The sequence below is a fragment of the Micropterus dolomieu genome, linkage group LG07 (assembly GCF_021292245.1).
Source record: "Micropterus dolomieu isolate WLL.071019.BEF.003 ecotype Adirondacks linkage group LG07, ASM2129224v1, whole genome shotgun sequence".
Taxonomy (NCBI): Eukaryota; Metazoa; Chordata; class Actinopteri; order Centrarchiformes; family Centrarchidae; genus Micropterus; species Micropterus dolomieu.
This window is the reverse complement of record NC_060156.1, coordinates 964,750-983,775: the sequence shown is the minus strand read 5'-3', so window position 1 is coordinate 983,775 and position 19,026 is coordinate 964,750. Positions and strand designations below refer to the sequence as shown.

The 19,026-nt window shown below is 42.6% G+C and overlaps 2 protein-coding genes across 3 annotated transcripts in view; both read right to left on the bottom strand.

Annotated features, from left to right (window-relative positions):
- The window catches only part of LOC123974059 (thrombospondin-type laminin G domain and EAR repeat-containing protein-like), a 33,926-nt gene extending 25,268 nt beyond the window's left edge, over positions 1 to 8,658 (bottom strand). The window contains exons 1-3 of one of the 2 annotated variants that reach the window (XM_046054496.1): positions 8,537 to 8,658; positions 5,278 to 5,364; positions 4,881 to 5,091 (exon numbers count right to left, since the gene is read on the bottom strand). In XM_046054496.1, the coding sequence (XP_045910452.1) occupies positions 4,881 to 4,965 (85 nt within the window). In that variant the 5' untranslated portion in view covers positions 4,966 to 5,091; positions 5,278 to 5,364; positions 8,537 to 8,658. The remainder of the gene's footprint in view (positions 1 to 4,880; positions 5,092 to 5,277; positions 5,365 to 8,536) is intronic. The other variant, XM_046054497.1, reaches the window with a different exon arrangement.
- Positions 8,659 to 17,141: 8,483 nt separating this feature from the next.
- Positions 17,142 to 19,026, bottom strand: part of ube2g2 (ubiquitin-conjugating enzyme E2G 2 (UBC7 homolog, yeast)) — a 12,595-nt gene continuing 10,710 nt past the window's right edge. Inside the window, exon 6 of the mRNA XM_046054486.1 lies at positions 17,142 to 18,361. Coding sequence (XP_045910442.1) covers positions 18,249 to 18,361 — 113 coding nt within the window. The 3' untranslated portion in view covers positions 17,142 to 18,248. The remainder of the gene's footprint in view (positions 18,362 to 19,026) is intronic.

Here is a 19,026-nt window from a genome sequence, read left to right as displayed (position 1 = left end):
TGAACCTTCGAGGATGCTGCTTCAGGAATCGAGAACTGTAACAAGATGCAACTACTGACAAATAATTCATTTTCCAAGCAGAGTAGCAAGCTGCTGCGTCTTAACTTGGTGTGAAACTGTAAATCAGAGTGTATTTGTAACGCAGTAAAACCTACAAGGAGAACATAACTTGCAAAGAATATAAAGTTGATTGACGGATTATCTCACTGCAGCAAGTTTCAAGAACCTAAAAGTCAATTTTCATATAAATGAAGTGAAAGCAGCGGCTGGGTGAGAATGACTGAAGTGATTGAAGGCTAAGAGAACCTCTGCAGATTCAATCCAACAGCTGATTTCTTTCTAACAGGACGTTTTCCTCTGGGACTGATAAGTACGGCGGCAGAGATCACCAACAGATTAACACTTCAGCTCAGCAGAGGTTATGACGTTATCACCTCAGGGGCCGTTTTGTTCCTCTCTCTGTGGCTTCAGTGGTGAGCTAAAAATAAAAACAAAGGTGTGTCGAGTGACAGGTTTCAGCTTTTGGCAGCTCAGGTTCCTGTAATAATGTCAGTGATCAGTCCTGCAACAGTCAAAACACATACGGTCCTGAATTCAGCCCAGCGGGTGGTTCATTCTCAAAGCACCTTTAGAAACCAGATTTTGGTTTGTTTGGTTTGGTTTGAGTCACGCAGTACTGTGTTGGTAAAATGTGTAGTTTTGTTTAAGGGTGGGAGAAAAAAGTCAATTCTTAAATGCATTAAGACGTGGACGATTCACAAATGTCAAAAATCTATTTTCTAAATGTTAAATGATCACATAATGTAGGAAACGCAAAAACAGAGTACCCCCAGGACTTTTTAAGACCTTTTTAATGCCACCTAGGATGAAATTTAATGCCAACTTTACTGCAGTATAATGGAAAATCTGTATGAATTTTAAGCCAGAGGAAATTATTGTTTATGAAGTTACATGAATTTAATAAAACATAAACAACATAAATGGCAAATTTATTATAATACATTCATATTTAACACACTTCAGCTTTTTGGGGTGTGTTTGTACTCCGATAAGATAAAATGAATCAAGGACGTCACTTTGTGTTGAAAAGTGGTGGGACACAAGGGTTCAGATTAGAGCTGTGACGATACACTTGGCTCACCTGCACGATGCACAATATTGGGTTCACGAGAACAAGACAAGAAGATATTTTAACACTGTTTGATGAAATATTCAATGCTGATATAAATGGGGGGTCTGGGGGTCCCTAGAACATTTTGAGCATTAAACACTTAATTTCCTCCATTCTGGAAACATTTACAGAAAATTCAGGTGACATTTCAAAAAGAATAAACTGCAGTAATCAACAGCTTGTTTTTTAGCTTAAGTTACTTTTTTTTGGAAAATGCACATTTGTTTTTTCTACATTTACACACCTTTTCTGATTGTGCAAATAAACCTTTCTCAAAGCATTTACTTGTTTGTTAAGATTTCTTGTTGCAAGCCTTTTTTCAGAACATATTTAACAAATGCTTTAAAAAACATGATGGACACATGTCCCCAGTGTAAATGACACCTATGAAATTAATACACTGCAAAAACTAAAATCTAAGTAAGATTAATTATCTTTATTGAAGGCAAAATATGGTTGTTTTTTGCCTGACAAGATATTTCTTACCAGGCGGCTTTTATGTTAGAGAATTTCACTTGTTTCAAGTTTTTTTGTCCTTAAGTAGCAAGTGAAATATTCTTGTTCTGTCTGAGACTTTTGCTTATTTTAAGTAATATTTCCCCCATTTTATTGCTTTTTTTTGTTGTTTTTGAGAGCTCAGTTTTTGCAGTGTACAATATTTGTCGCACTAAGAACTTTCAGTGTGAAACCATCCATCGTCAACCGCTTATCCTGCGTACAGGGAGGCTGGAGCCAATCCCAGCTGACATCGGGTGAAAGGCGGGGTCCACCCTGGACAGGTCGCCAGTCCATCGCCGGGCCACACATAGACAGACAACCAGTCACACTCACATCCACACCTAAGGACAATTTTGGAGACACCAATTAACCTAGTTTGCATGTCTTTGGATGGTGGGAGGACACGGGGAGAACATGCAAACTCCACACAGAAAGGCCGGGGCAACCGGGGTTTGAACCCACGATCTTCTTGCTGTGAGGCGACAGTGCTAACCACTGCAACACCGCGCCACCCGACCTAAATTTCAGGATCTTAAAAAATTTGTCAATAAATTATAAATATGCGTTGAATTGTAACACTGAATACAGCAGCAGCAGGATGCTCCGCCCTTCAGTGTTAAGTAAAAGCAGCGCTGAACACAACGAGAGATGAAAGCAGAGACGCAGAGGGAGTTTAAATCTCTGGTTCTAAACACTGACAGTGTTTAGCTGGAGTTCCCCTTTAAGCTCCTCCGAGGCTGTCTGTGTGTTAACGGAGGATGAATGGAGGGAGGGGACGACATGTACAGAACCTGATCTCACATTTCAAAGACACAAAAAAACAACGAGGCACAAAGCAGCAGAGAAACTTCTGAAACACATGAAACACACCGGCCAGGCCAGGCAGACCACTTACTGTGTGTATATATCTGTATCTAGGTTTTAATGTCAGCTAACCACAGGAGCAAACTCAGTTTACAAAAACATCCAGCAGTCCATTGAGTCGCTTTCACAAAGCGTTCAGACTTCACTATGACAGGCAACGAATCCCTAACTGTGCTGAAACCACAACGTCTCATTTTTACATTTCGATTTCTCCTCCGCTTCAGAAAATAACACGCAGACTTCACTTTTAATGGAGCTAGGCTAGCAGTTCCCCACATTGTCGTTGTGCTAAGCTAGGCTAAACACAGAAACAAGTGTCTGTAATTTTTTTTCAAAACTTTTTTTATTGGTACTGTGGTGTTGGCCAATCATGTTTCATATTTTGAAAGCGATCGTCCGCCAAAAACTGATTGCCGTCCACAGGAGCTCGCGCAGCATGTTAAAGCTGTTTGCCCAGTCTATTTACGTCTCCAGCTGCTTTTATCTGGATCAAGCAGACTGTAGCCTATAATTAACATGACTCCCTGCTGAGTTATATATAAAATAAATACATGATCTCTTTTGCAATTATCCTTATGACTCTACATTATTTAACTTGCTGTGTACCAACCAATCCAGTCCTTTTTACCTGTTAAAACACCTTTAAATGGCCAAAACAACCCGTAAAATACAGTATTCTTATTTCTGATTATAAAACCAAAATCGTCTTTTTTATTTCATATATTATATTTTTTTAAGTTTTTCAACGAAATTAGTAATTAATAAATCTAATTTTCATTGCCTTATTGTCAATGGGATCAAAACTCACTCAGTAATGAAGCACACGCCTGTTTTCCTGCGTTGCTCGCATCAGCCACTATTCTGCTTTTAATGTGTGGCCTCCGGGTCGGATTCAGCCCTGTGCGCTCCCGAGCGCCTCAGACCACAGCGAAAACACGGCAGCTCACGACATGCAGTCCACTAACACTATAAAACATTGACTCCAAAATAAGGATAAAAACAACAGTAAAGGTTTATGTCTGTCAGACCAAACAAGATTCAGATGATGTCGAGTAAAATCAGTCACAACAGGAAGTCACATTAGCTCGCCGGTGCTCAGTCGATTTATGCTACCTATTGAGATGTGCTGCTTAGCGGTTCTGCACATGCGCACACCAAGCAGTTGCTAATGTTATCTGGTGCAAAGTTATATCGCTTTCCACATTACTTGACCAGCCAACGCGACCCATGTTACTATCCTGTGTACTACTGTTGAGTTAGCCTGAAAGGATGTAACGTTAAAAAGCAAATGTGGAGCGATTTGTTTACTAACGTTAGCCTATAGCGATGCAGCCAGGAGCAGCCTGCTAACGCTACATCGCAGTAACTAACGTGACCCACAAAACACAGAGGAAGAGCCATCCACTAACACTACAGTAACTACTTACTGCGGTCTAACTGTTATAAAGTGTGACACAGTCTCATTCTAATATTCAGTCCAGCTCACTACCCGTTTCGTTATCATCCAATACATTTAGCTGTGCTGACATTGCTGAGCCTCCGGTGACAGATTCACAGATAGTAAAGATAGTTACTGAAAAGCAGCAGGCGAGCTAACGATGTAGCACGTCGGCTAAATGCAGTAAATGTACTGTGATCATGTAACGAGCACGGATTAGTTCAACCTGCAGCTGATAAAACTAATACTGTAACGTTGCAGTGGGAGTTTACCTGAGTTTCCAGTATATTGTGTGAAGCTGTCTCCCTGTCTGTCTATAGCCGCTGTCACTCTGCCTTTTTTCGGGAGGATTGTATCGGGCCTATATGCGGCTGGCTGCGCTGAATGAAAGGTACGGCGCCGTTGTTGTTCTGCTTCTGAGCCGGGAACATTGAAATAACAGAGCCTGAACATGTCTGAGTGAAAATCCACAGCCTGCATGCAGGTGTTCCTGCATTTATTGTGGTATTTCTGTATGAAAGCGGTTGTGTTTCAGATTATGTTCGCTCATGAGTTCAAGCGAGCACGCGTACGAGCACACGCCTGGTAGCAATCTTAGAACCGCACCGCTAGTGGCCGCTGGAAACTCCATAATGCCCCTTTAATGAAATACTGAAGACCATTTCATTTCAGAAATCAGGTCACCTCTGGTTTAGTGGAAACACTGCACATTTATGGCTTTGGCAAAGCTAGGCTAGCAATTCCCCCCTGCTTCCAGTCTTTGTGCTAAGCTAGGCTAACATGTCCCAAATCTGTACTGGACACTTGAAACTGACTCTGGGGAAGACACAACACGACGTTCCTTTGATGCTAAAAACAAATCCAATTTATTGTCGGGACATTTAACCTCGTACACCTCCGTCCTCGTACCTGTACAGGGTCTCCAGCTCTGGCTTCGGATTCTGGTGGTGAGCAGCACCCATGTGAGCAGAAGGGAGCGACACGCCAACATCATGCCTGTGTACCGTCAATGACGTGGGTTTGATTCCACCTCACCGGTCTGCTTCTTGACCTGCGTCACTCACCGTCATTTTCAGGCTGAAAGACGACCTGCACCAGGACGCGGCGTTTATTCAGACGTCTGTGATGAAAAAAAACAATGACAAGAACACACTGTTTCTTGTGTGTCATGACACCTTTCAAATTAAAATCACATTTTAACAGAAACACGTCAGTTCTTTTTAGTTGTCTTTTTAGTTGTTGGTCTCTAACCCAACCTTGAAATAATTCGAAATAACTAGTTTCCTCTTCACACAGAGAAAATCACCTTCAGAAGGACGGACAGTTCACCTTCACTCCTCTTGGTTGTTGCAGCTGCTACAACAATGACGACAGTAACATCCTGGTCCAGTTCCTGTTGCAGAGACAAAGGTCTTATGTTGGAGGATTTGGTCAAACAAGAAAAAGAAGGTAAAAGCGTTGCAGCCCTCTCCAGTGTTTTCCTCTGTTCTGGGATTTTTCTGCCTTCCTATTTGGATTAACTGGATTTTGATTCTCGCCTGAATTTGTTTGCCCATGTGGACTGCTCTTCTGGTTTGGACGTTTGCCTGCCTCACCTTACACCCCTTTGATTTCATTATTAATAAAACACTGTTAAGACTGAACCTTTCTGTCTGGAAGTCTGGGTCTGAGTCCTGTCCCTTATTATCCTGTCCCACGCTAGGACTGAGTGTGACATCCTGAATGCCCTGAGGTCCAGAGGCCGTGGGGGTTTATAGGAACCTGTGTCCCATTTACTGCTGGATCTTTTCATACTTTAGTAAGTGCTAACTTTTAAAATTGAGTTTGACATCCCGGCGTGTTATATGGTTCTCTGCAGACCCCTGGACGAGTTCTCCAGCCGGCTTTCTTCTGGTGTACTCTGACAAGATCATTATTGTAGGTGTCTCTGGCCACGCATATAACGGTGAGTGTAACAGTCTTACCGTCGCTATGCCGATGACACGCAGCTTTACGCTTTGGTTAAACCTGATGACCTCAGCTACCTCACCAGCCTTCGTCACTGCCTAGCTTCTGTTTGTAGCGGTCTCAAAAGCTCCTCCATTTCAATTCTGACCAAAATGAGGTCCGTTGGATCGCCCCCCAAAAGGTTTGGTCACTATACTGGCCCACTCGCCAGCAACATCAAGACCACCTCTTGGTATTCTTTTTGACCAAAAATTGAACTTTGAACCCCACATCACTAAGCTCTTTCAGTCTGGTTTGAAATCTTTATCTTTGTGTTTATCAGCCAAAAACACACTGTAAATCTTCCCTCGTTTAGACTGCAGTTCCTGTTTACATCAGTCTTCAATTAGTAGAAAATGCAACAGCAATGCGACCTGTCCTCAGCAGAAAAATGATCATATCAGTAGATTGTGCAGCACAAAAGTTTGATCAATATTTCTGTTTACTGTGGGAGTGAGCTCTAGTGGCTGTGCAACGCTAGCACATGAGAAGGATGGGTCACGTCTTAAAAATATCCATGAAGTCCAACTATGGAGGAGGAGGGTTGGGTGGATGGATAGAAATTTTGCGGGCTTTCAGGCAGGAGACCTGCGTTTGCTTCCTGTGTAAAACAACATTGATTTATGTTTTTAGTTAAGTTATCTAGATTGATTTTAAAATCCCCCTAATCACCATCAAGGCCCTGCATGACCTGGGTCCCAGATTTATAGCAGAGATGTTGAGCTCTCAGCCACTTTGTTCATCTGATCAAGGCTTTATATCCATTCCTGGTTATATTTTAAATCAGTTTTTTTTTCAGTTGTCCACCTAAACTCTGGATCAGCCTTCACCGCCCGGCTCGATCTGTGGTTTCAGAGGCTGCTGAAAAGTCATATCTACAGGATGGCCTTTTTCTAAACACTCTGTTTGCCTTTAGTTTGGTTTATTTTTATTCGTGTGTGTTAATCTTCTTTTCTCTGTGTTTTAAAACGTGCTATATAAATAAAAGTATAATCCTTATTACATGTGACCTGGCTGGATGAACGGGACTAAAACATTTATTCATTTAGCTGACGCTTTTATCCAAAGCGACTTACAGCTGCTGTACATGTCAGAGGTCGCACGCCTCTGGCAACGAGGGGTTAAGTGTCTTGCTCAGGGACACAGTGGGGAATTGAACCCTGGTCTCTCACACCAAAAGCATGCATCCTATCCACTGCTCCATCACCACCCAACAAAGTTTGTTTCGCTATCATCACAGTTATTAATCTCACAGAGCCACAAATAGATATGTTACCTCAGCTCAATACATTCTGCAAACAGAAAACTTAAAAATAAGTTGCGTCTTCCTTTCACTCGCTTCCAAAGCAAATGCACGCACCGGATCAAGACCATCACAACCCGAGGTTGTGGGAACACTACTGCTTTTTTTCAACAGGGGCCGCCAGAACCAAGACAAAGTGACTGCCGTATAAATAAATATAAGTATTAAAGGTAAATTAAACAAATTAAATGATGGTTTTCCTCTCAGGATGTGAACAACTCAACAACCCTCACCAAGCAAGAGGTGGAAATGACCTAAGTACATTTACTGAACTGAAATATTGTACTTATGTACAATTTGAGGTACTTTTACGTTACTTGAGTATTTTAATTTTGTGCTACTTATATGTACACTGAGTTCTGGTTCTGCTCGAGGTTTCTGCCTCTTAAAGGAAGTTTTTCCTTGCCTCTGTCGCCTCGTGCTGCTCTTGGTGGGAACTGTTGGGTTTCTGTAAATAACATTAAACAGAGTCTGGTCTGGACCTGCTCTGCATGAAAAATTTAATTGAAATGACTTCTACTGAACTACATTTGTATTTTTTGCTGCACTAGATTTATCTGATAGCTGGAGTTACTTTGCAAGTACTTTTACTTTAAGTACATTTTGCTGTTAATACTTTTGTACTTTTACTTAAGTCCTGAATGAAGGACTCTGAGTGGTCACAGAGTATTTTTACTCGAAGGAAAAGCTCTGAGTACTTCTTCTGCTGTGTTCGTGCTTTTCACACAACGACCAATAAAAACTAGATACAATCTAAAGACAGAAAACAGTGGAAGAATCAAAACATGGAGCAAATTCAACTTAAAATAATGTATTCTGATGAAAATGATTTAAAGGAAGATAGTGACTCCAGATTTCATCTGGCCTTAAATCTGACTCAGGAACAGCCAGCAGCTTCTTGTCTGAAGACCTCAACCTGCTAAAGAGACATTTATAACTTCTGCATCTCTAAAACTTTAAACTGGTCCAATCTTTCTTTGATTTGACTGAAACCGGAAGCTGATCATTAAAACAGAGGAGACAAGAATCTCAGTTTGTTCACAATTTAAAATGTTGTGACTTCATGAAAGTAGAGAGACGACAGGACACGAGGAGAGAGAGAGATGTGGAGTTATATGAACCCCACAGCTGGACTTGAAAGGGGGACGCTGTGGCTCACGGTGGACACCATAAACCTCCAGCTCACCAGGGTTTCACCAAGTCCTGAATCAGAGGCTGTTTTGGCATGAAGCAAATGTACTCATTTAGTTTTGTGTTAAAAATGAAAATATTGTACCTGGGTCAGAGGTCAGAGGTGATTCAAGCCGTTCTGATCCTGGATCAGTCTGTGATCTCCAAACGTTCAGGACGGTCCAGTGTCGGCACGGAGACGTATCTGACGGAAGAGCTTCTTCAAGACATTTTCTTTCCTCTTTTACTGAAAGATGCCTCTGTGTCCGTCCCTGTGGACAAACTTTCTAAAGTCTTTCTGGACTCTTTGAGCCAGACCAGACGAAATGTTTCAGGTCGTCCGAACCTGGAAGGTTTCACAAACTCCTCAGTGAAGGTTTCCAGCTGTCCTTTTCTTGGACATTTATTTTGTCTCTCTCTAAAATGATCCAGTAAAAATCAAACCTCTTAAACTCCCTCGAACATTTCTTTTATTTTCCAGTCAGAGAAGTTGTCTCAACGATCTTTTCCTTCAGATGTTCGGGACATCCAATCATTTGTCCTTAAACACATCCAGACACCAGAAACCAGGTCACGTCCACCTTATTTCACACCTGTAAGCTAAGTCTTTTTTTTTCTAAACTCTCAAAGACCTTAAAAAGGTTTCCTCTCCCGTCCATCGTTCTTCAGGGCTGACGCAGATGTCCACCTGTCGTCCACCTTTCTTCCTTCAAACATATTTTTTTCTTTTCCTCAAAATGTCCAGGACCAAAGAAGAAGAAATCCACAGGTGGTCCTTCTTTTGTCTGTTTTTAAAAAGCTCCAGCAGCTCTGAGGACTCGTCCTCTCTGCTGGTGACTTCAGAAACAGAGCTGCTGCCTGATGCTCAGGTGAGACCGACTGTGAGAGAGAGAGAGTTTACCTGCAGGTGAGCCGGGCTCGCCCGCCCGGCATTTAAATATAAAAGACTGGGAGGAGCTGGAGAGAGAGAGAGAGAGAGAGAGAGAGAGAGAGAGAGAGAGAGAGAGAGAGAGAGAGAGAGAGAGAGAGAGAGAGAGAGAGAGAGAGAGCGCTTTAACTTTGAGACACCTGAAGATGAAAAACATGTTTTTTATTTACATTTTCTGTACTTTTAACTCATTAATTGACTTTTCAGAATACAAATCATCCAACTACAGCCTCCAATACTCTGTATCAATAAATATAATTTAACATCTAACAGAGTTTAAAAGGACAAAGAGGAAACAGCAGCCATGTTAGCAGCTACATGCTGATGTCTGTCTTCAAAAACGTTATTTAAGTATTGTCATCTAAATGTACTTGAAGTACTAAAAGTAAAAGTATTTATTGCTGAACAACATTGGATTCTAATTACTGATGCATTCATGTGTTCATTACTTTAACGTCGCAGCAGGTGGAGCTCATTGTAATCACTTCATATTCTGTCTGTGGAGTCGTCCAGCCAACACGACAGATTAAATATTTTATGAGGAACTTGACATTTTGTTTGTCTACATGAATTATTTGTGTTGTTATGTTCAATCTATAACATTTTAACCCTTTCAGAACCTAAATGAAGTGCAGGGTCAGTGTGTATACACGTTACACCTCCCACATTTACTTACTATTCCAGCAGCTGTTTGCGGTCGGCAGATTCAAAAACTGATCCCAGAGCTGTGGACGGGTTCTGAGGATTTAAAGGGGCCATGTGGAGTTTTCAGCAGCCTCTATTATATATCATGTGGGTCTTGTTAGTTACAGCGACTGACACGGTGCAACAAGAAATCTAAAGTGAACATTACAAAGCAAACAGCGGCAGGTCCGAGCTAACGTTAGCTAGCTGCCTTACATCACTACAGGCTAGTTGAAACAAACCAGCCTGGTGTCACCATATGGCCTGTTTCAGTCATTTGTCGGGGTATTTACCTGCCATTTCACGCCAGTTTGTCTCTACTGATTTATATAGTGCAGAAACGGCGTGCCATTTTGCGGCAGCTGTCGCAGGGAAAAGATCCGGTGTAGGATATAATTAATCAGAAAAGTCGGAATAAGGAGACGGATGGGGGGGCGATGAACCAGACTTTGACTCAGTAGACAAAAAGACAAGATAGTTACATAAGCTACGTTGTTACTGTAACCCAATCATGATGTCTGATGGATGTCGACCCGTAAACCTCCTTTGTGTCGCTCCAGTCTGCGGGTACTAAACAGCGTTAAATCACAAGTGAAAAGCTTAAAATTCGTTGAAATGGCCGCGCAAAATGTCCTTAAAAGTGCTGTGCTATTTTTACGCCATCCCACGACATCACGTTGAACCAATCACTCCACGTCTGCTTTGAAGCGTTACATCCTTTCTTGCAGGCTAAAATCAACACTTTGACAGTTTTCATCCCAGGCGTCATGTTCCCACGCTTCACAAAACGCAGTTATTTCACGCAAAAGGTACCCTTCGACTTGTGAATGAGATGCCCTGGGGTGACCACAAACGCTAGTAGCGCTTCCGGTCGCTAAGTAGCTAGCTAGCTAGCAAAGTTTGGTTTTAAGGCGTTGACAGTCCCCCGAAGCGCCTTACCCTAATCTTAACCATCCCAGAAGTTTGTGCCTAAACCTAAGTCAGTAAATATATTCATGTTGAGCTGTGGGGACTACAGCGTTTCATACACACGGCGAATCGACGTTTCTCGTAAAATAACTACGCTTTCTCAAAGCTTGGATATGTGACGCCTGAGATGAGAACAGGTTGCAATACCGATGGTACACAGGTCAGTAATATGGATCGTTAGCTGGTGAAGTAATGTGGAAAACAATATAACTGTACCAGTTGTTAGCAACTGCTCGTGTTAGCCGGCGAGCTAACGTTTTCCAACTTGAGCCAACTAAAGCACAAAATCACAATATGTTTCAGATGCTTTGCAGTAATTTTAGTTTACCGGTCCGACAGGATGAAAGACGACTCTGGGTCGGTTTGTTCCAAAACAAAGTGGAGTCTCTCTGTGAATCAAACGCATTTCTGATGTTGACTGTGTTTTCACCGACATCATCTGATTCTCGTTTGTCCTGACGGGCGCCAGCACATAAAACTTTGTCGTTGGTTTTTATCCTTACGTGGAGTTTGTGTTGAGCTGGGAGCCGATCGTTATATGGTGTTAGCAGACTCGTTAGCTGCAGCGGTTCAGAATCAGCAGGCGAGATTCTCGAGAGCCAAACGAAACGATTTCGCAGAAAATGCGAACAGATTTCTTCACATAGGACGCAGCACAGAGGCGGTCAGAGAGCTCTCAGAAAGCCAGCGAGTGGTTGCTTCTTATGTGAGTTACAACCCGTTCAGTTTCATCCTTTCAGAGAGATGATGAAACACTGCAGAGGCTGTTTAAAGACTCGCTGTTATTTTATTAGGATTTACTCTGATTTCTAATGATTTATCAGTGATTTATGAATTTAGACTCGCAGGTCTTAACATCTGTGAAAATTATTAAAATCTGGTGCATTTGGTGACAGTTTTAAGGAGCTTCATGTGTCTGAAGTCTGAACTGAGCGACATGAAACAGAAGAAGAAGGAGGAAGATGAAAAGAGATGGGAGAGAGAGATAAAGAGAAGAAGAAGTGACTGATCTCTGGATCCCTGCCTCGCTCCCTCAGATGTGTTGATGATCAGTACAGAGGAATTCCCCAGGTGAACCAGAGCTCCGCCTCCTACCTGTTGGACCCGCCCTCCTCCTCACATGCTGACACACCTGAGACACACAGACTCTGAACAGGTGAGTCTATGGGCGTCACATCACAGAGCTCACCTGTAGTGATCAGCCTCAGTGACGCATCAACAAACTGATCTGCTACAAAAACAAACTCGAGATTACTCATAAATTAAATTAAACTAAAGTTCTTCTTCAACACTGAAGCTTTAACTTTCACTTTGGGTGCTGAGGACTCTGATTATTAAGGTTTTAATAAAAGATTAAATGTGATTTCACCCTCAGTAACAAACTCCTTGCTCGGGTTAAATGAGTCTTGAAATCTTTGCTGAGGGTTAGAAATCTCAGAGAGAAGGTGGCAGAGGGTTCATTCGTGTCTCTGCCTGCTGGACTGGATCCAGGTTCAGATCTAAACCTGGATTATTCGGGCTTTAGCTGCTCTCTGCTGGATCCACACACTTCACATGAGAGCTGATCCTGCTTTTCATGTCTGAGTAAACATCGCAGCGCTGAACCCATCTGATGAGGCTTCAGTTTCTTTACATTTGTTTGTTTTTTAAAATCATTTCTTGTCTTTTAAAATGCTTCTTAAATTCACAGTTTTACAATGAAGGTTTTGTGCATCTCATAATCCCTGTTTTATGACTTTGGTGAAGCAGATTTTAAACTTGATAATGAAAATAGAGCGACTGAATGTTGTTCACAGTGACGTGCGAGTGGAGGGCGTGGCAGGGATTTAGACAGAGGTATTGATTGCAGCAGTTTAAATGATCAGAGGATTTGTGACTCAAACTGAACCTGCCTTTGAACTCTGTTCCTCTACACTGATTCAAACTCCCAGCTTCCCCGGGAACGCCACAGCAGCAGCGTCGGTGCAGGAAGTGATGAAACTGGAGTTCACGTCCCGTCTCAGACCTGCAACTGATGTTCACCTTTTAATTATGCATTCTTATTATTCTGATTTATCCCCAGCTGTAACCATACTTCAGCTGCTCTGTGCAGGTTCAGCAGAAAAGTGATGAAGCATGTTGGTGTTGGACAGAAAGGCTGGATCAGTTAAAACCATAACGTCCGTTTGATCCAGTGAAGTTGCCGCAGCTGGATCCTCTCACAGGGTCAAAGTTTTTTTAGCACAGAGTTTAATTTAACCGTCCACTCAGAGCGGAGAGGCGGGGAGTCAGTCGGGAGACACGAGGACGACGTGCTGATACAGTTATACACTGAGGATGCCAGTGTAGACGTGACCATTTATGCCAACTAGCGTTTTTCTGTTCCACTGTGTTGAGTTTATTCTTCTTCTTCTTCTTCTTCATTGGTGTAGGCTGCTACAAACAATAGGTGCTTTTGAGTTCATGCGGCGCTTCACAGCGCTGACTTTAGCTGATGCATAAGACATGCTGGTTAGACTTTTTGTCAGTCAAAGTCATCTTGAACTAATGGCTGCTGAATTGAGCTGATCGATGTTGAAACAGCAGTTACTTTTAGTGAAATTACTAAAACGCAGAAACAAGAGAAGGCGTCGGAGGAGATGGACTGGACGAGCCTTGAACCAGTTCAAGCAGAAGAAGATGGAGGAGCTGGAAAGGCATAGGAGGAAATGTGACGTAACTACATGATGAGGTGACATGGACCATAAGCACTGTAATTGATTGGCTGGGTAGCCTCCGAGCCGACAGGAAGTGCCCCATGCTTTGAGGTAACTTTTACTAGCAGCTAAACCAGCTGCTGTAACACGGTGGATCAGTATATTTGACCGTCACAACCCGAGCGAAATGACTCGATTCAGAATGTGATCCAGGCTACACCAGCCGCACGTAGGCAATTTTCCCCCCATTCACGTTAGCTGAGCGCTAAACCGGAAGTTCGCCTGCTTGCCTGGAAAAAGTCAACACAATGGACGCTGTAGCCCTACCGCTGCACAAGTATAAATGCATTGCCCCAAAGCAGGAGTATAAATCAAGCTTTAGGGTTTGACTCACTGCAAGTTAGATTTTTGGGGGAGGTGGATGTCCGGCTACGGCAGAAGCAGAAGTAAAAATCAGCCTTTTGTGTCCTGTTAGCAACTAAGCTAAAAAACTCGCTAGCTTGTTAGCTTGAAAATCTTTCACCCTCTTCAATATCTTTTTATTGAACAAAATGTCAGGTGGTGTGGTGGTGGGGATGTTATTGAGTGATATCATTAATATTAATCTTAATGATATTGTTTATATTACTTTTATTATTTTTACAGATTTTGGTGCTTTGGCAACTCATGAAACCTTCATACCAGTAAAGCCCTTTTAATTGCAGCAATTTGTGACTGGCTATCTTGTAAGCAGTTAGTTTAATTAACTAGCCTGGTGAGTAGCCAAGATGTCACTGAGACGCTGGAGCCAAATATTTCTCTTCTCAATATCAGATATTCTGGGTTTTGCAGAATCAGACTGTTAACTGGTAGAATTTTTATGCTGATGACAGCATTATTTATTGCAGTGCTGCTACTGTACATCAAGCTTTTGCTTTTTTACAATCAGCTTTGGCATTGTTCATGTACACCTGATCAGCTTAAAGGTGATTTTTAAATGTTGAGAAAACTTAGCTCATGCTTTTTCAAAATCAAAGTCGTCTTTGTACATTCTTCCACGCGTTTCTACTATAGATAGTGATCAGATAGAAAAATTCCAAATGTACAAATACTTGTATATTTTAACTGATGATCAGTTCTCTTTTAAATTGCACATTGACAAATTTGGAAAACCAGGAAGCGATTGTTTGCTGCAACTCTTTCTCACTGCACTTGATTACGGTGACCTGATTTATATGAATGCTCCTGACCGATGTTTATCTTTGTTGGACACGGTCTACCATAGTGCGTTGAGATTTCTGATGTAAAGCTTTCTACACCGTTGTGTACAAAATAACAGACATTTGATTACTTTTATTTATAAGTCTGTCCTCGGTGTGCTCCCCTCTTATCATGTCACACAACACCAGTTCCTATAATCTGCACTCTGGTGACTGCAGACTGACTTGCGTCTGAAAAATCTTTTTTCCTTTGGGTAATTTAAACACTGGATGCAAGACATGGATCTAAAAGCTGTAAATTTTTGTCAGTGCTTTTAGAAAACAGTGGGGCAGTAACTAATTCTTTTAAACCTACGTACTGTACTTTAAGTGGTCTTAAAGTTGTACTGTTTGTGTAACTTCAGAGTCTTTGTTGGTTGTCCTTTGGTTGTTGCGGGTGTGTCTGGTGTTCTTATCTGTAACTCTGCTCTGTCATTATGCTGTTTTGTCCAGGTCTGTCTTGAAGAATAGGTTTTAAATCTCTGTGACATCATATGGTTAAAAAAAATGTAAAGAATTTGATATTCAACGTGGCGATAGGTCACGAGGCCTGATGATGGTCTTTACCTGCTCTGTTGGAGAGGGTGTTGGAGGCCCTCGGGGGTATAAAGTGTGCCACAGATCACCTGCTGAAAGAGACGTCACTGCTGATTTCTACATCGGAACACAAGGCTGTGTGGGTGAACAGAGGAATGTCAGCAGTGTTTGATGCTGAGACCTGATAAAGATCTCACTAAGTGTTTCTGAAGGAGAACCGTCCAAACAGACGCTTTCTGTTGCAGCCGACAGGTGAGCGATCTGTGATAAACCAAAACAAAAGCCTCGTACACACACGCGTGTAAACCGTGTATCCGGATTCTCCCGGCACAGCTGGAGCTACAGAATCCAGACTGATTCAAGGTGCCGACACTAAATGGGTGCTGCAGACTGAAACAGATTTACAGATCCTTTACTAATCCCACACTGTACCTGCATTGAAAATGCTCCTGCAGTAGGTTTGGAAGTACTCAGTAAGTATCAAAGCAGTAAAATGTTTATAGGCTATAATGATTCTTTTTCCGCCTCATTAATGTAAAGCAGGATGTTGTTGCTGTAGTTGTTGAGCTCATTCTGAACTGTTTAGTTTCAGACTGCAGCTAATGATTCTTTTCATTCTGGATCAATCTGCTGATTATTTCCTCCATCGATGCATCGATTGTTTGGTTTGTAAAGATTCTGAAAATCCAGACCTCACCATTATTAACAAGAAGTTATTTTTCAGCCATGTCTGTGGCAGGTGTTTGATACCTGCTGATAATGAAAACACATTAATCTTTAACTGCGGCCGATGACGTCTCAGTACACCCAGTAAACTAATCTATGAAGTTAGAATTAGCATTAGCTTAAGACCTGCTAAACCCGACCAAGCGGTTTTGGTGCTTAAACCCGGCCAAGCGGTTTTGGTGCGTAAACCCGGCCAAGCGGTTTTGGTGCGTAAACCCGGCCAAGCGGTTTTGGTGCGTAAACCCGGCCAAGCGGTTTTGGTGCGTAAACCTAACTACACTGCAACATTTTAACCACTAGTTCAATTTTTAAAGTCTAACCGAATGTTGCATATTTATTATCTTGACTGCAGAACCCTACACGTCCAAAAACAATGCTAAAGTGTACCCAGGGTGTTAAAAAGCGAGGCCAAAGGGTCTTACTAAGCGTCCATGTGTGACCTCTGGGATGAGAACGGGTTGGGAGTTCACGCAGATTAGATTCAGTTTTGGGATCTGGAAGTTATTTTCAATAATTTTCAACAGCCAGAATACTATTTGACATAGCTGCCTGCAACAGGAGTTAGCCTGCTAGCTAATGTTCACATAACTATCAGACTAGTACAGTCATAAAGCTGTCACTGTGGAGGGATCTTTTAAAAATGTAACCACACATCATTTATCTGTTTACAAAATGTACACACTCTCAGGTAATTCCGCACTAATGGCCTGTCTGCGCTCCGACAGTAACTGATGGTGGTGTCTCTTTGATGGTGGGTGTTGTTGTCAGAGGCAGGTCGAGACAGGAAGCTGCAGTAATCACCTGACTCAGGTACGCCTCTCTAGAGTTCCTACTGTGAACTCACGTTTCAGTTCAGCGAGGTGGATCTAAACACTACAATACCCATGAGCCTCGGCTCCCTCCAACCCGTCTCACAGCTGATGAACGACACACACACACACACACACACACGTCTTGTTGTTCCTCCCTCAGTTTGTTTTAATGAAGTATTGATCAGGCTGATTAAAAGAAACTCTTCCAGCAGACCAACAACAACGTCCAGCTTCTTCTTTTAATTTAAAACTACAAAAAAAAAGGTAAAATCAACCGGAGCTCGCCCTCTGATGGCGAACGCCGTCCTCAGGGTAGAAGAGATAAAGTGCAACAAGTCCAACGAGGAGTTCGTCCATGCCACAGAGAATAAACAGCGTCACACCGACAGCAGGAGGACAGTTTGTTCTATAAATGCAAACATTTTAACTCGTGTTTCAACTACACGTGTAAAGAAAGTCTCGTGCGCGGCGAGATTTTAACATGACCTTCTTTAACCTGACAGATTTGAGTATTTACAGTATTTACCTGCATTCTGCTGACGTGTTCAGAAACTCGTCTGTTTTATTTCCTCAATCTGTTCTTCAGTCTGTGAAATAAACAAGACCTTTATTGTGAAAGGCTCGACTGAACCTTACCTGCCCTTCCTTTAGCCACTGAAACACCTGCACGTCTTTAACATCATATTTCTTCTTTATCAGCTCAGGATGTTTCCGATTATGATCTGCTGCTGGTTTGATTTGTTATTGGTATATTTATTGATTACTGTATATTTCCTATTGATCGTCATCAGAGTGTGAGCTGTGTTTTAATGCAAACTAAACCTCCTTCAGGTTAATAATACTACTACTACTACTAATAAGATCAATAATAATAATAATGCTCTCGCTACTGCCGTCGGTGTGTAGCGATCCATACAGGTGATGATGTCACTGTGAGAATGATCACATGACACTTTTTTTCTTGTCGACTTTTAGTAAATCTGAAGTTCCTAAACATTTGGATAGTGGATCGATCCAACCCTCTGTGACATCTGATTGGCCATCCATCAGTTTATCGATCTGTCCATCTCGGGAGCACTCTGTGTGTGTATGTTTTATTGGTTTCCATGGTGACGAGGAAGACGATCAGATCTTAATTGATCGATGCTGCGAATCTGTTCTGGGTGAGAAGTAGCGGAGGAGGAGGGAAGAGGGCGTGAACACACAAACACAGAGTGCTGGGCACCGTCACAGGGTGATGACATCATCTCTAAAGGCCCAGGGACTTGCGTACGATCTTCTGGGCGAGTTTGTAGAACTGCTCTCTGTCCTCCCGCCACATTTTAGAGGCGTCGACGTTCGCTCCACTTTCATCGTTCGGCTCTGAGGGAAAACAAGGACAGAAACAAGAGGAGACGAGGAAACACATTAGAAAGACGACCAACATGATTCTTATTTATTTTAGCTTTGGATGCAGCATCAACTTTATATAAAACCTATTAATAAATGAGTCAAACTGGTATAAAGAAGCGCGTTGAAGCCTGTAGGAAGCGCGCTGAAGGTGAAAGAAGCCTGTAGGAAGCGCGCTGAAGGTGAAAGAAGCCTGTAGGAAGCGCGCTGAAGCCTGTAGGAAGCGCGCTGAAGCCTGTAGGAAGCGCGCTGAAGCCTGTAGGAAGCGCGCTGAAGCCTGTAGGAAGCGCGCTGAAGCCTGTAGGAAGCGCGCTGAAGCCTGTAGGAAGCGCGCTGAAGCCTGTAGGAAGCGCGCTGAAGCCTGTAGGAAGCGCGCTGAAGCCTGTAGGAAGCGCGCTGAAGCCTGTAGGAAGCGCGCTGAAGCCTGTAGGAAGCGCGCTGAAGCCTGTAGGAAGCGCGCTGAAGCCTGTAGGAAGCCTGTAGGAAGCGCGCTGAAGGTGAATGAAGCCTGTAGGAAGCGCGCTGAAGGTGAATGAAGCCTGTAGGAAGCGCGCTGAAGGTGAATGAAGCCTGTAGGAAGCGCGCTGAAGGTGAATGAAGCCTGTAGGAAGCGCGCTGAAGGTGAATGAAGCCTGTAG